The sequence below is a fragment of the Mirounga leonina genome, unplaced genomic scaffold (assembly GCF_011800145.1).
Source record: "Mirounga leonina isolate KUSES-001 unplaced genomic scaffold, KU_Mleo_1.0 Mir_94, whole genome shotgun sequence".
Taxonomy (NCBI): Eukaryota; Metazoa; Chordata; class Mammalia; order Carnivora; family Phocidae; genus Mirounga; species Mirounga leonina.
This window is the reverse complement of record NW_023270855.1, coordinates 45,782,771-45,795,957: the sequence shown is the minus strand read 5'-3', so window position 1 is coordinate 45,795,957 and position 13,187 is coordinate 45,782,771. Positions and strand designations below refer to the sequence as shown.

The 13,187-nt window shown below is 55.5% G+C and overlaps 1 protein-coding gene across 3 annotated transcripts; it reads right to left on the bottom strand.

Annotated features, from left to right (window-relative positions):
- Nucleotides 1–2,437: 2,437 nt before the first annotated feature.
- On the bottom strand, nucleotides 2,438–12,857 carry FKBP8 (FKBP prolyl isomerase 8). 3 transcript variants are annotated; one of them, XM_034996757.1, is made up of 9 exons: nucleotides 12,790–12,857; nucleotides 11,059–11,378; nucleotides 7,729–7,898; nucleotides 7,449–7,537; nucleotides 6,939–7,159; nucleotides 6,125–6,297; nucleotides 4,050–4,127; nucleotides 3,401–3,532; nucleotides 2,438–2,969 (listed from the first exon to the last, which is right to left on the bottom strand). In XM_034996757.1, the coding sequence occupies exons 2-9, from the start codon at nucleotides 11,351–11,353 to the stop codon at nucleotides 2,883–2,885; spliced, it is 1,245 nt and encodes a 414-aa protein (XP_034852648.1). In that variant the 5' UTR covers nucleotides 11,354–11,378; nucleotides 12,790–12,857; the 3' UTR covers nucleotides 2,438–2,882. The 3 variants fall into 3 exon arrangements, with proteins under 3 accessions (XP_034852648.1, XP_034852647.1, XP_034852649.1); XM_034996756.1 differs by having other exon boundaries at nucleotides 12,769–12,856; XM_034996758.1 differs by having other exon boundaries at nucleotides 6,939–7,156; nucleotides 12,769–12,856.
- Between the last annotated feature and the right edge of the window lie 330 nt (nucleotides 12,858–13,187).

Sequence of the window (13,187 nt, the reverse complement as noted above, 5' to 3'; positions counted from 1 at the left end):
CTTCCAATTCACAGCCCACTGTGAGCTGCACCCTTCAAGGGTCAGGCTGAGTCATTGCCTAAGACCAAGTGGAGGCACTGGTACATGTTTTCATATGAAAGAAAAATCCATCCTAGCTGTCCTCTGAATGTATCACGTACTGCCCCACCAGCACACCTTTGCGCATGGCATGCACGTCCTGGGAGCACTCTTCACGCCTGCCAAAGGACTCCTGTGCCTTCAAGGAAACTTCACTGCCCCTCATCCTGGACACCCTGTCCCCCCTCCACTCCACCCCCATTTAGACCATTGAGGATGGAATGACCAAGGGAATGAACATACTAAAGTTCACACTCCTGGCCATGGCATTCAAAGCCTCTCTCGTTTCCTGGCTCTAACTTGCAGGGAGGTGTAGAACTGGCTGGTGGTCAGAGCATGGGCTCTGAAGGTAGGCTGACCTGGGCCTAATCTTGTCTTTTGTGTCCAGGTGATGGGACCCTGGGCAGGAGCTGACTCCTTTCTGGGCCTCGGTATGCTCAGCTAATAATGGGCACAACCAAAAGAACCTTGGAGCAAAGCCTGACTCCAGCATTACTAAAAAGCTACAGGCTTCAGGACAGCATGGAACCCAGTGTGAGACCCATGAAGAGGACACAGAGACCCCAAGGACACAAAGATCCTGAGCATGGAACAGAGGCCAGAGGACTCACACATGTGTCATCAGCTGATTTCTAACAAGACTGCCACGATAACTTGCTAGGGAAAAGAACGTCTTCCCCACAGATGTTTCTAGAACTGGATGGGCTATCTGGAAAATGAACCTCAACTCCAACCCACACTGCATACAAACATTCACTGAAAATGAATCATGGATCTCCATAGAAAAGCTGAAGCCATGGGGCGCCTGGGTGGCTCAGTCGTTAACCGTCTGCCTTCGGCTCAGGTCATGATCCCAGGGTCCTGGGATCGAGCCCCACATCGGGCTCCCTGCTCGGCGGGAAGCCTGCTTCTCCCTCTCCCGCTCCCCCTGCTTGTGTTCCCTCTCTCGCTATGTCTGTGTCAAATAAATAAAATCTTTAAAAAAAAAAAGAAAGAAAAGCTGAAACCATAAACCATTTAAAAGAAAGCCTAGAAAATCCCTACAAACCTGATCAGCAAATACTAACAAAAACATAAACTGAACTTCTTCAAAATTTAAAACGTCTGCTCTAAGAAAATGAAAAGTGAGCTCCAGAATGGGAAAAATATTCATAATATACCTATCCGACAAAGGACTTGTCTCCAGAATATGCGAAGGATGGGCACAGAATGAAGCCATCGTGGGTCCCTGGTGGACTAATGACACGCCAGCACACGATCAGTGGCAGCGATGACCCTCACAACCCAGGCCAGGAAGTCACCCTTGCCAGCCCACCGCCCCGCTGGTCACCACTCAGGCCAGCTTTCCAGCCTGAGGTCAGCAAGACCAGGGAAAGAGGGGGTGTCCTACCTAGGACTCTGGCCCCCCAGGCCTGGCCAACCCATAGCTCGTACCGCAGCACCACCCACAAAGCCCCCCACTGTCTGAGTACAAAGTATAAGCTTAAGAGGGCTGAATGGTGGAAAGGAGCAGGTTCAAGCCACCCACAGATCTGTGCCCAGAGAGTCATCCAGGTGGCTCACAGAGCAGGGGCCTGGAGCAGGCAAGGTCAAGGCCTAACGGCTACCTTCTGCTGGCTGGCTCTGGCCAGTGGCTTTCCCTCCCGCGGCTGTTAGGGGACAGGTGCAGGACAGATACTTGTGGTGGTGATCTATTCCTGGAGATCTCCTCTCCCGGAGGCAGGATGAAGCCAAGAGAAGGGTTTCAGGTGCTGTGCTGGCAGAGGCCTGGCCACGGGCTCTGCCTGTTCTGGCTGTGATCATGGGCAGCATTTAAGGGAGAAGCTCCTACAGCCCCAGGTTGGGGGAAGAAGTAAAGGAGATCAAGAGGAACTCCCAGAATCAAGCCTAACCCCTCCCCATAGTCCCTGAGGCCCCACAGGGTCCAGTTCTGCTGACCACACACTTTTCTCAACTTTGAACATCCCGGGCTCAATCCTGCTCCAGGGCCTTTGCACTGGCTATGCTGTTACCCAGACATGGGGCTGTCTGCTTGCCGTACAGCCAGCCCCCTGGGGTCGCTCAGGTCTCAGCACTGTCCCCAGTTAGATCCTGTCAGGATCCGCAGATGGGGCAACAGAGACAAGAGAAGTAGAGTAACCAGCATAACTGGGTGTGAACCCCTGCAGAGCCCAGCTGTATACCCTGAACGCATCGCCCCACTTCTCCAGGCCTCTGTTGCCCCCTTTGTAAAGCAGGTCTGCCGTGGCCTGGGAGGAGACACCCCCCCGCTCTAGTCCTGCATGACCCTGGATATAACACAGGTTGTCTCTGGCCCAGCCCCAAGTGACAGTGGAAGAAGGGACTGGAGGCGGCAGAGTGCGGGGTAGGAGGCTTTATTTCACTGGAGGGGTGGGAGGGAGAACCTGGACAGAGGGCAGCAGGCGGTGTGGGTGGGGGTTGACGCTTGGAAAGGGACTGGGTTGGGGAAGGGCTGCCCCCAGGCCTGTTGGGAAGGAGAAACTGAGGCCGGCCTCTGTTGAGACCTAACCCAAGGGGGTGGGGGTGGGAATGGGAATTGGGTCTGGAGGAATGAGGGCCCCCTCCCTCCGGGCTGGACATGGAGCCCGGGCCCTGCCTCACTTTCCTCCTATAGGGCCATAGTCCCTCCTGGCTCACTGGGGCCACGTGGCCCCCACACCTCACTGCTCCTGCCCCAGAGGAGGGGGCTCGATCAGACAGGGCAGTGGACAGGGAGCCTGGGGAAGTTAGGGAGCGCGGGGTGGGGTCCATGGTGTGCGAGGGGGTGGTGGCCACCTGGGTGGTCAGTTCCTGGCAGCGATGACCACAGAGAGAGCCACGCCCCCCAGGGCAACAGCAGTTGCCCCGAACAGCCACTTCCAGGGGATGGACTGTGGATAAAGGGGAGGGAAGAGAAGGCTGGAGGGCGGTCAAGACCGATACTGTGGGCTTCAGCTACCAACATGGCCCAAACAGGCCTCCCAGCAAACCACTGCCTGACAATGCCTTTCCCACCTTCTGGCAAACTCCTATTCATACATCAAAACTCAAGCCAAGTGTCCTCTGTTCTAGAACACCTCCCCTTCCCCTCTGAAAGAGCTATCACTCCCCACCCTGAGCCCTCCAGGTTGTGTTCCATCTTCTGCTCTAGCCCTGGTTGCACAGGGCTGAGGCTTCTCTGTGTCCCCAACATGGTCCAACACAGCCCAGCTGACGGGGACATCAATGCTTGCAAAATGAAGAAACTCCTGGGTGGCATGCCCCGCCCTTAGCCCCTGCCCCTCCTCTGGTTGCATCCCTGTGCCTGCCAGCCCCAGCTCACCCAGGCACCCTTGCCAGGACACTTGGCAGGTAGCCGGCTGGGGTTCCCCAGCATTTTCCGGTACAGGGCGGTCTCTGTGCTCCTCTGGGCCGCGTGCTTCTTCACCAGTTTCGAAAGCTCTGCGTGGATCGTCTGCAAGAGGTGGGTGTCAGTTGGGCTAAGAACACGCAGCGGCAGCAGCAAACCTGACCATCATTTCTGATGCTCTGCCCTTCTGGGGCCCCTGGTCACTTTGGGGTTAGGGCCACTGGGACACAAAAGTTCCATCTGCCCCTCTCTGGGCATCAGCAAAGTGGGGGCTGCCATCTCTATCCCCCTAGGTAACCAGTGGATGGGGAAGAGCACAAGGTGGCCAGGAGAGAGGAAGATTTTGGTGGAAAAGCTGAGGACACTGACCTGGCCACGTTGGTGGCACCCTTGGCCTCTGGGATCCCTGTGGGGGAGGGGTGAGCCCAGACCACCTATGCAGGGGTCATGAGGGTCTCAGCAAGCTGGCTGGGACTCTTCAGCCACCCAGCCCCTCCCTGTCACTGCCCAGGCTGGAACATGATAGGAAGAGCCACAGCAAGAAGGACAAGGCAAAGATCACAGGATGACTTCCCAGAAAGGCGGGCAGGGCAAGTCCCAAGGTTGCCTCCTTTCTGCTCACCTTGTTGGAAGGTTCCAGCTTCAGGGCTGCCCTCAGAATGGGGATGGCCTCACTGTATTCCCCTTGCTGGGCCAGCACCTGTGGGAGGAAATGGATGGCATCACTCTGGAACTACAATGCACCAGGATCTTCTTCAAAACGCCCAGCCCTGCCAGGCTCCTGGCCACCCCGACCAGTCCCAAATCTATCACCAACAATCACCCCAGGGATCCAGCCACCTTTATACTGTTCCCGAGCCCTCAGACTACATAAGCGCCCCACTAGGCTCAGTGTCCAAGTCTGCTCCCTCCGCTGCATATCTGTCTCAGACTTTGCAGGAAACCTAGGTGCTGGCCTCACCTCCTCCCTTGCTACCCTAACTGGCTCAAGAAGCCAAATGAGCATTTCCAAAGCTTTGACTACAGTGAATGATTCAGAGCCAGCCAATGAGATCCATCTGAACTATGCTGGTATCACTGAGAGACCAGATACTAAATGGGGAGGATGGAAGCCTTGAACTTTTTTTTTTTAAGATTTTATTTATTTATTTGACAGAGAGAGACACAGCAAAAGAGGGAACACAAGCAGGCAGAGTGGGAGAGGGAGAAGCAGGCTTCCTGCTGAGCAGGGAGCCCGATGCGGGGCTCGATCCAGGACCCTGGGATCATGACCTGAGCCAAAGGCAGACGCTTAATGACTGAGCCACCCAGGCACCCCAGCCTTGAACTTCTGAGGGAAAAGGAAGAAGCATCTTGGTCACCCTGAGGGGAAAACCCACAGCAGACAGGCACAGCATCCCTACAACATTGCTAACGCCTGGATCCAGCCATGCCTGAAGCCAACCTCCCATACTTGGCAGTTCCACAAGTTATTAATTCCTCCTCTTGCTTGAATATGTTTGAATAGGTTTCTGTCGCCTACAACCAGCAGATATAAACGTGTGTGAGACTACATGAGCAGACAAACCCACCGCCCCCAACGGGATTATAGACCCCTAAAAAATAGACAGCATCTTCTTCCCAAGCTTCTACACAGAACCCTACATACAAGTGCTGAAAAAATGCTGGTTGGAGGGAGGCCCTGTTCATGCTTCTCATAAACAGGCTATGTGACCCGCCATTTGCTTCTGTCTCATCCTCAGTTTACTGCTAAAAGGTGCTGAACCTCTCTCCCCAACACACACATACGGCACACGCGAACACACACACACAAGGGTGGGGATGAACAGAGATGGGGGCAAAAGCAATTACAATCAAGTCTACACAAGCCAAATTCATCCCTACATTCCATAGCACTTACTGGGCACCCACTGTGTACCTGGCCCTGTTTGCAGGGCCAGAGATTTACCAGGGAGTGAAAGAGACAAAATCTCCAGCTTCTAGTAAGGGACATAACAGCCACAATGACACCTGCCTGTGCTGACAGCAACACGGAAAACATGAAGACAGGGCAGGGGGTCAGGTGGGTGTGGCAGGGAGAGCTTCCTGAGGAGATGACATCAGAGCAAAGATCTGAAGGAGGTGAAAGAGGGACCCATGGGGGGAGGGGAGGGGAGTCTGGGGTGTGAAAGTTTCAGGCAGAGGGCAAGCCTGTGCAATGTCCCTAGGATGGGAACAGCCCTGACCTGGGCAGCAAGCAGTGAGGAAGCTGAGCAGGATGGAGAGAAGGAAGAGGAGAGGTGGAAGGTGATGGCGGGAGGACCAGATGACTCAGAGCCCCAAGGGCTGCAATGAGGACTTGGCTTTTTACTCCGAGGGACATGTGAACCGTGGAGGGTTGGTTATATGCAAGGAGCAGTCACCAAAGGGCCACAGAGCAATGTCAGGGATAAGAGGGAACCTAAGACCTAGGGATCAAGTCTGGCCTCAGTCAATGAATTGCTATGATCCAGACCACACCCCAGCACCTGTCTGGGACTCAGTTTCCCCACCTGTACCCCAGAGAGCTTGGCTGGTTGATGCCCATGCCCGTCTCAAATCCAGAGTTTGGAACCAGCCCCGCTGCACTGGCTGAGGGGAATTAGCCTGCCCACCTGTAGCTTATGCATACCATCTGCCCACGGCTTGTGGTCCGTCCACCTGCAGCCCGCAGCTCACCTTGCCCTTGCGAAAGAGAGCCTTGATGTTGTCGGGCTGGTGCTCCAGCACGAGGCTGCAGGAGCGCAGAGCGGCGCGGTAGTGGTCCAGCTTCAGCTGTGAGGCTGCCAGGTTGTTCAGACATTTCACCTTCAGCTGCAGGAGCTGCTCCTCCTCCTCGAATGTCATGTCCACTGTGGGGGGATGGCGCTCAACCGTGGCCGTGGTTACCATGCCGCCAGCACCCCACAGCCGCCCATCTGTAGAGGGCCGGCCACCTTCTAACCCAGGGAAAGGCGCCCCACACACTGTGTGACCCAGGCCAAGGCCCACTCCCTCTGTACCTGGTGGCAGAGGAGACTGGGTGGGGAGGGCCTCTGAGTACCCCGGTCCCAAGAGACTGGAGAGAGAGAGGGGCTCTAAATTCCCAGGGGCGGGGCCTCCACCGTATCTATTCCTCAGAGGACCTCAAGCCTCTCTGGTCTCAGTTTCCCTATCTCTAACACAGGCCAAGACCAGCCCATCCTCAGGGCACTCCTAAGTAGTCTGTAAGATGGAGCCTAAGCAATGCGAAGGCTTAACCACAGGGCACATGGATTGACATGGTCTATGGTCACCCACATTCCAACATCTACCTGCGTTCTGTAACATTCCGTTGATCGGGGACACACCATAACTCTACAGTGGACTCTAGCCTAAAGGTAGGAATAGTTGAAAATCTATCCATATTCTGGAATATTCTAGAACATTCTGAGTCTGAGTCCCTCTGTGGCTGGATGTTTCTGGCACTAGTGGATGCCTTTGCAGGGGCCGGCACATTTGACTTGGCAGTCACCTTTGGCGCTAGAGGTGATGGCCTTGATGGCGAGGTCGTAGGAATTGGCAGCCAACACGAAGTCGGCTCGCTGGTAGTGGGCATTGCCACACTCCCGCTTCCGGTTGGCCAGAGCCACACGCTCCTGCCCTGTGAGCATTTCCAGGTCAGGCCCATCCACGGCAGTCTTCAGGGTCACCTCCAGGCACAGGGCCGCGTGTGGGGGGATGTATGGGCTCCTGCTGGGGGATGGGGCAAGAGCAGCACTCAGACCCAGCGACCACCATGAATGAACCCTAGACACGCTGGGTTGGCTAGGGAGCGGGGGTGGGGGTGGGGGGGAGGCTCAAGACTTGGGAGCTGGCCCCACTGTCACCCCCTCCTCTGTAAAACGGAAGGGAAGTACCTTGCCACCCATGAGCTACCTGACTTGGTGAGTGACTTCCCGTCCCTAAGTCTCAGTTTCTTTTTCTATAAAATTGGTAAGCAAAGGGGTCCCTCGTGGGGACCCTGCTGGTAACAGGTTCTCACCTGCCCTGGGGGCCATAGCAGTACTTGGAATCAGCAGTGACCATAGCTGTCTCCCCCACATCCATGAGCGGAACGCTGAGATCCAGGGCCTGGGTATGTGGGGCAAGATGGTCAGGCAGGCTCAGGTATCGAGGAGCAATGCCATGCCCGCTCTGACCCCACCACCACCTTACCCCCCCGCCCAGCCCCTGCCCTCCAGCCACCACCACCTCCCCTCCACCCCAACAGGCCTCCTCCAGTCAGCCCCAGGCCAGCTGCCAGGCCCCTCGCGCCCTCCCACCTGGATGACGTCGCAGTCACCCAGGGTGAACACCAGCTCTGGCTCTTCCTGCACCCGAGTGCCATTCTCCAGCGAGGTCTGCAGCTGCACAGTGACTACCTGGCCTTTAGCTGGGCGGCTTGAGCCGGGTGGGCCTGGGACCAGCGTCTTCTTCCGTAACAGCCCGTTCCCTGCCGGGGACCAGGGACAAGCAGCCTGTCACTGGGCAGGTCAGATGGGTGCCTGCTCCCCAAGCACCCCTCTCCCAGCACCCAGCTGAGCCTCAAACAGCTGTTCTGCCACTTACTGGGTAAGTGATCCCATGCCCCTGGGACTGTCCCTGTCTGGACACTAGGCATGAAAGGATCAATTTGAGGAGTGACGATAATGGCCCGTCTGACCATTATGTCAAGAAAATTAAGACTTGGGACGCCTGCGTGGCTTAGTCGGTTAAGCGTCTGCCTTCGGCTCAGGTCATGATCCTGGGGTCCTGGGATCGAGTCCCACATTGGGCTCCTTGCTCAGCAGGGAGCCTGCTTCTCCCTCTGCCTGCCACTCCCCCTTATTGCACATACACCCTCCCCTTCTCTGACAAATAAATAAAATCTTAAAAAAAAAAAAAAGAAAGAAAATTAAGACTCAATCAGGGCAAAAACCTAAGAAAATCATCCTGCCCAGCAGAATCAGGCTGGCAGGGATGCCCAAGCAAGAGACTCTGGAGCCACCCTCCACTCCCTCTCCAGGTTCCAATTCAGCCCTTCAACATTTGAGCCTCAATTTACCTCGCCATGAAATGGGGTCATCAGGGAGAACCCTGGTGACACCGAGTGAGCAGTTTGCTTGATTAACAGAGTATCTGTGACACCAGGTGTCCCTACCGAAGCACCACATCGCATTTCAAAGTTAAGCAGCCAGAGGGCCTATAAGCAATAGTCCCCCTGATGGGCCCACAGCCCATGTTTTCCTCCAGCCCCCAAGCAATCACAGGAACGGCCAAATGGCCACGGCCAACAGCTACTGAGCAGCCATGAGGCCCAGCACCCTCACAAATCCACTCAAGGAACCCCCACAACAAAAAGAGCCACTGTCATCCCATGACCACCACTGAGGCAATTGAGGGCTTACACCTGTGAGGCCCATCAGACTATGACTGCAGTCATCCATATTCCCGACATTTACCTGGATTCCATATTATTCCACCAGTTTGGAATATACCATAATTCCGAGTGGACCTTTGACTAAAGGTGAGGGACAGGGAAATATCTATAAATATTCTGGAATATTCTAGAATGTTCCAAATTTCTGTACTGTTCCCCAACTTGTACATGCCTCATATCCAGTCTCAGATCAGTGGTTCCCTAGGAAACCCTGTGTCTCTAAGTTTCTGGGCACGGATGGTGGATGTGCTGGTAGGGTTATAACCAGGCACTGCCATTTATCGCGGGAGACTCTGGGCAAATCACGTACCCTCTCAAGGCCTCAGTTTCCTTGTTCAGAAGCCCAAATTCTGACCTCAGAAAACGGCTGGCTCAAATATAAATGGAGTCAGGTTCGTGCTCAGAGAGGAAGCAGGGCAGCTTTTAATATCAGTAAAGAAGAGCTTCCCAAATTCTAATACAGCAAAGGAAGCTGTCTGTTGGGCAAGCACCTCCACTTCTCTGTGCCTCAGTTCCCTCATCTATAAGATGGGGATATGGTGCAGCACCTGGGTGGCTCAGTTGGTTAAGCATCTGCCTTGGGCCTGGGTCATGATCCCGGAGTCCCGGGATCGAGCCCCTTACCTGCTTTTCCCTCTGACCCTCTCCCCTATCGGGCGCTTGCTCTCTCTCAAATAAATAAAATCTTTAAAAAAAAAAGATGGGGGGGCGCCTGGGTGGCTCAGTTGGTTAAGCGACTGCCTTCGGCTCAGGTCATGATCCTGGAGTCCCGGGATCGAGTCCCGTATCGGGCTCCCTGCTTGGCAGGGAGTCTGCTTCTCCCTCTGACCCTCCTCCTTCTCATGCTCTCTGTCTCTCATTCTCTCTCTCTCAAATAAATAAATAAAATCTTTAAAAAAAAATAAAAATAAAAATAAAAAAAATTTTAAAAAAGATGGGGATATGGTAAGAATTACATCACAGGGTTGTTGTGAGGCTCAAATATGATGCACAGGCCTGGCACACATCCGGTGCTCAGTATATATTATCTAGTATTATTTTTATTTTTTTAATATTATATTTATTTATTTGAGAGAGAGAGAATGAGAAAGAGCATGAGCTGGGGAAGAGGCAGATGGAGAGGGAGAAGCAGACAGCCCGATGCGGGACTCAATCCCAGGATCCTGAAATCATGACCTGAGCTAAAGGCAGACACTTAACCAACTGAGCCGCCCAGGCACCCCAACCTGGTGTTATTTTTAGAAGTAACGTTTCGGGGCACCTGGGTGGCTCAGTTGGTTAAGCGACTGCCTTCGGCTCAGGTCGTGATCCTGAAGTCCCCGGATCGAGTCCCGCATCAGGCTCCCTGCTCAGCAGGGAGTCTGCTTCTCCCTCTGACCCTCCCCCTCTCAGGCTCTCTGTCTATTTCATTCTCTCTCTCAAATAAATAAATGAAATCTTAAAAAAAAAAAAAAAGAAGTAACATTTCTATCAACAGCAAAGATGATAATAGTAACAATTCTGCATTATCAAATCAGGATTACTTGATAACTATTGCTTCAATATCAGTATCCGTGATCTGATTAATGACGTTTCACTACCACATTTATTAGCAGATACTAACGTTATTTAACATACTAGATAACAGTAGCAGTAGCAATATGTTTCTTTAGTTTCCAGAGTCGCTATCATGGGGTACATGGTGGGGCACGTGTGTGGATTCCCCTAGTTTCTTTCTTGCAGGACTTCTCTGAACAGTCACAATGCTAATGCATGCTATGAGCCAGAGGACTGAACAAAATGGGATGTTCTCCAGACCTATTTGACCCCTGAACACATTTTCAGGGGACAGGCACTTGTCAAACAAACGCCAAAAAAGCAATAGTGGGGGTTAGGAGCTGCCAGCACCTGGCATACTGGCTGTGTGGCCCTGGGCAGGTGACTCAGCCTCTCTGAGCTGCTCTTAGCAGCTCTGGGAAACAGGGACATAACACGACGTGCGTGTGCGTGTGCATGTGACAATGAAAGATATGAAGTGTCTCAACCAGTTGCCTGTGGCGGGCGATCACCGTGGTTACATGTTTTACTTCCAACCTACTGCATAGCAGAAAGGGGGAAATGAGGCTCAGCGGAGAAGAGGGCCTAGGCCAACGTCATTCCTGAACCTGAGCTGTCCCGGCCGTGTGGGTCAACCCAAGCCACCCCGACTCCTTACCCAGGATGTCCAGCCACTCATCCGGGGCCGGGGCGGGCTCGGGCTCAGGCTCCATGGCGGCCAGGAACTCTCGGGCCAGGGCCCCAGGCTGCTCAGCCTCCTCCAGTGGAGGCTGCCCCACGTCTTCAAGTGGTGGCAGCTCACTCAGGTCTTCTTCCTCCTCTTCCTCCTCCTCCTCTCCCTCTGCGTCTTCCACCCCATCCAGCACCTCGAAGTCCTCAAGTGGTGGGACCCCAGCAGGCGGTGGGGCAGTGGGCTCAAGCCCTGAGGCAGAGGGCTCAGCACAGGATGCCATGCTGCTGGGGGGACGGGAATTGGCCCTGGTAGGGGGAATGGATGGGGTAAGAATCCCACCCTCAAATTCTCCTCTGCATCCATTCACCACACAGCCTATCACCTGCTGTGTGACTTAGGGGCACCAGGCCTTAATTTCCTCATCTACACAGGGGGTAAAGAACAACCCAGGCTTGCCCCACACATCAAACCCTGGGGCTCAGTCAGTTTCAAACAATGTAAACTGTTTTACAGCTAATTATTTTTTTAGTTTTTACAAATACCCAGAGAAGTAGGAAACATCCCCCCTCCATATTTTACAGAAAAGGAAATTGAGGCCCAGAGGGGCAAAGCTATTTGCCAAGGTCACATAGCAAGGCAACTCCACAGACAGAATTTGAACCTGGGGCTTTATCAGATTAAATGCCCAGAGGGGGTGCTAGGATTTTTTTTAGGGTGACTGAAGTCTCAGGAAATCTATTTTTAGAGCCCAAAGGGAATTGAATCTTTAACAGGACTCCCTATCTCCAGCTGCCCCTTCTCCTAAGGGTTGCCACTAGAAATCCCAAGGCTTTTCTTCCCATACCCTGAATCTAATACCACTCCCCAACACCAAGGACCCTGGCCTAAAGCCTTCCCTGGGAGCCCTTTCTCCTCTCCTCAAGCCTCCTGATCACGTTCTCAAAGTAGCCTCCTTTACAGGAGTGGTCAAGACCCCTATAGCATTCTACAGCCTCCTCCTCTGGCTTGAACAACTGCCCCCCCCCCCGCCCCCCGCCCCAGGACCCAAGCTCGGAGGTGGTAGAACCTGGCCTTCATTCTAACCCACAGCATCTCCTCCCTAACCCTCACCTGCCTGCTCCTTCCGGGCTCCGGCCCCATTTTCTGAGACCCTCCCAGCCCCCACCCCCACAATCCCCTGCGCCCGCATAACTCCCCCTCCCCCCTCCCCCAACTACCGCCCCCAGCCCGGGCCAGCTCCCCCCACAGCCACTCAGTCGACCCGTAAACACCCTGATGTCCCCAGACGCCCCTCTCCCGATCGCCTAACACCCTACGCCCTCCAGACGCCCCCCCGCCCCGGGCTGGCTCTCCGTCAACCTCCCACCCAGGCCCCCAACGCCTCATGCCTGTCTGACGCCGCCAGTCTGGGGCCCCCGACCCCCCGCACCCCTCGGGGCCCCCGGCCCTGCACTTCTCTGCCAGCACCGCCCCCACCCACTCCCCTCAGTCCCCTTTGGTTCCCACCCCCGGCCGCCCGCGCTCGGCCGCGCCCCCTCTAGCACTCCGACCCTCCGCGCCCCCGGGCTCGCCTCCCCCCGCGGCCCTTGGCCCCGCCCATTGGCCCCAGCCCCCATCGACCCAGCACCCAGACCAGCCCAGGCCTGGGCAGCGCCCCTAGCCGGCGCAACCCTGCCGGCGCCCCGGGACACGTGCCTCCGGCTCCGGGACCCCCGCCTGGGGTCCTGCGCCCCCCTCCCCGCCCCCAGCCGCGGCCGCCGCGCCTCGGGAACCAGGCTCGGGAGCCCGGCCCCGCCCCCAGCACGCCAATTGGCCGCCGCTCCTGCGACTGCAGCAGCCATTGGTCCGTGCACACTCCGTCTCGGGAACAAGCACCACCCCCTTCCTGCTTGTTTCCGCGGGGCGTTCTTAAAGGGGCAGAAGCTGCAGCGCCACCCGGAGCGGGGGCGGGAGCGGGGGCGGGAGCGGGGAGGGGGGCGGGGGCGGAAGCCGGGGCAGGGGCCGGGGTCTCGGACTGGAGTCTCTTCGCCAATCCGCGCCGCGCTGCCTATCGGGACTCACCGTTCCCGTGTGAGCTTCACCTTGCTTATCTGCGAAATGGGGATAAACACTCC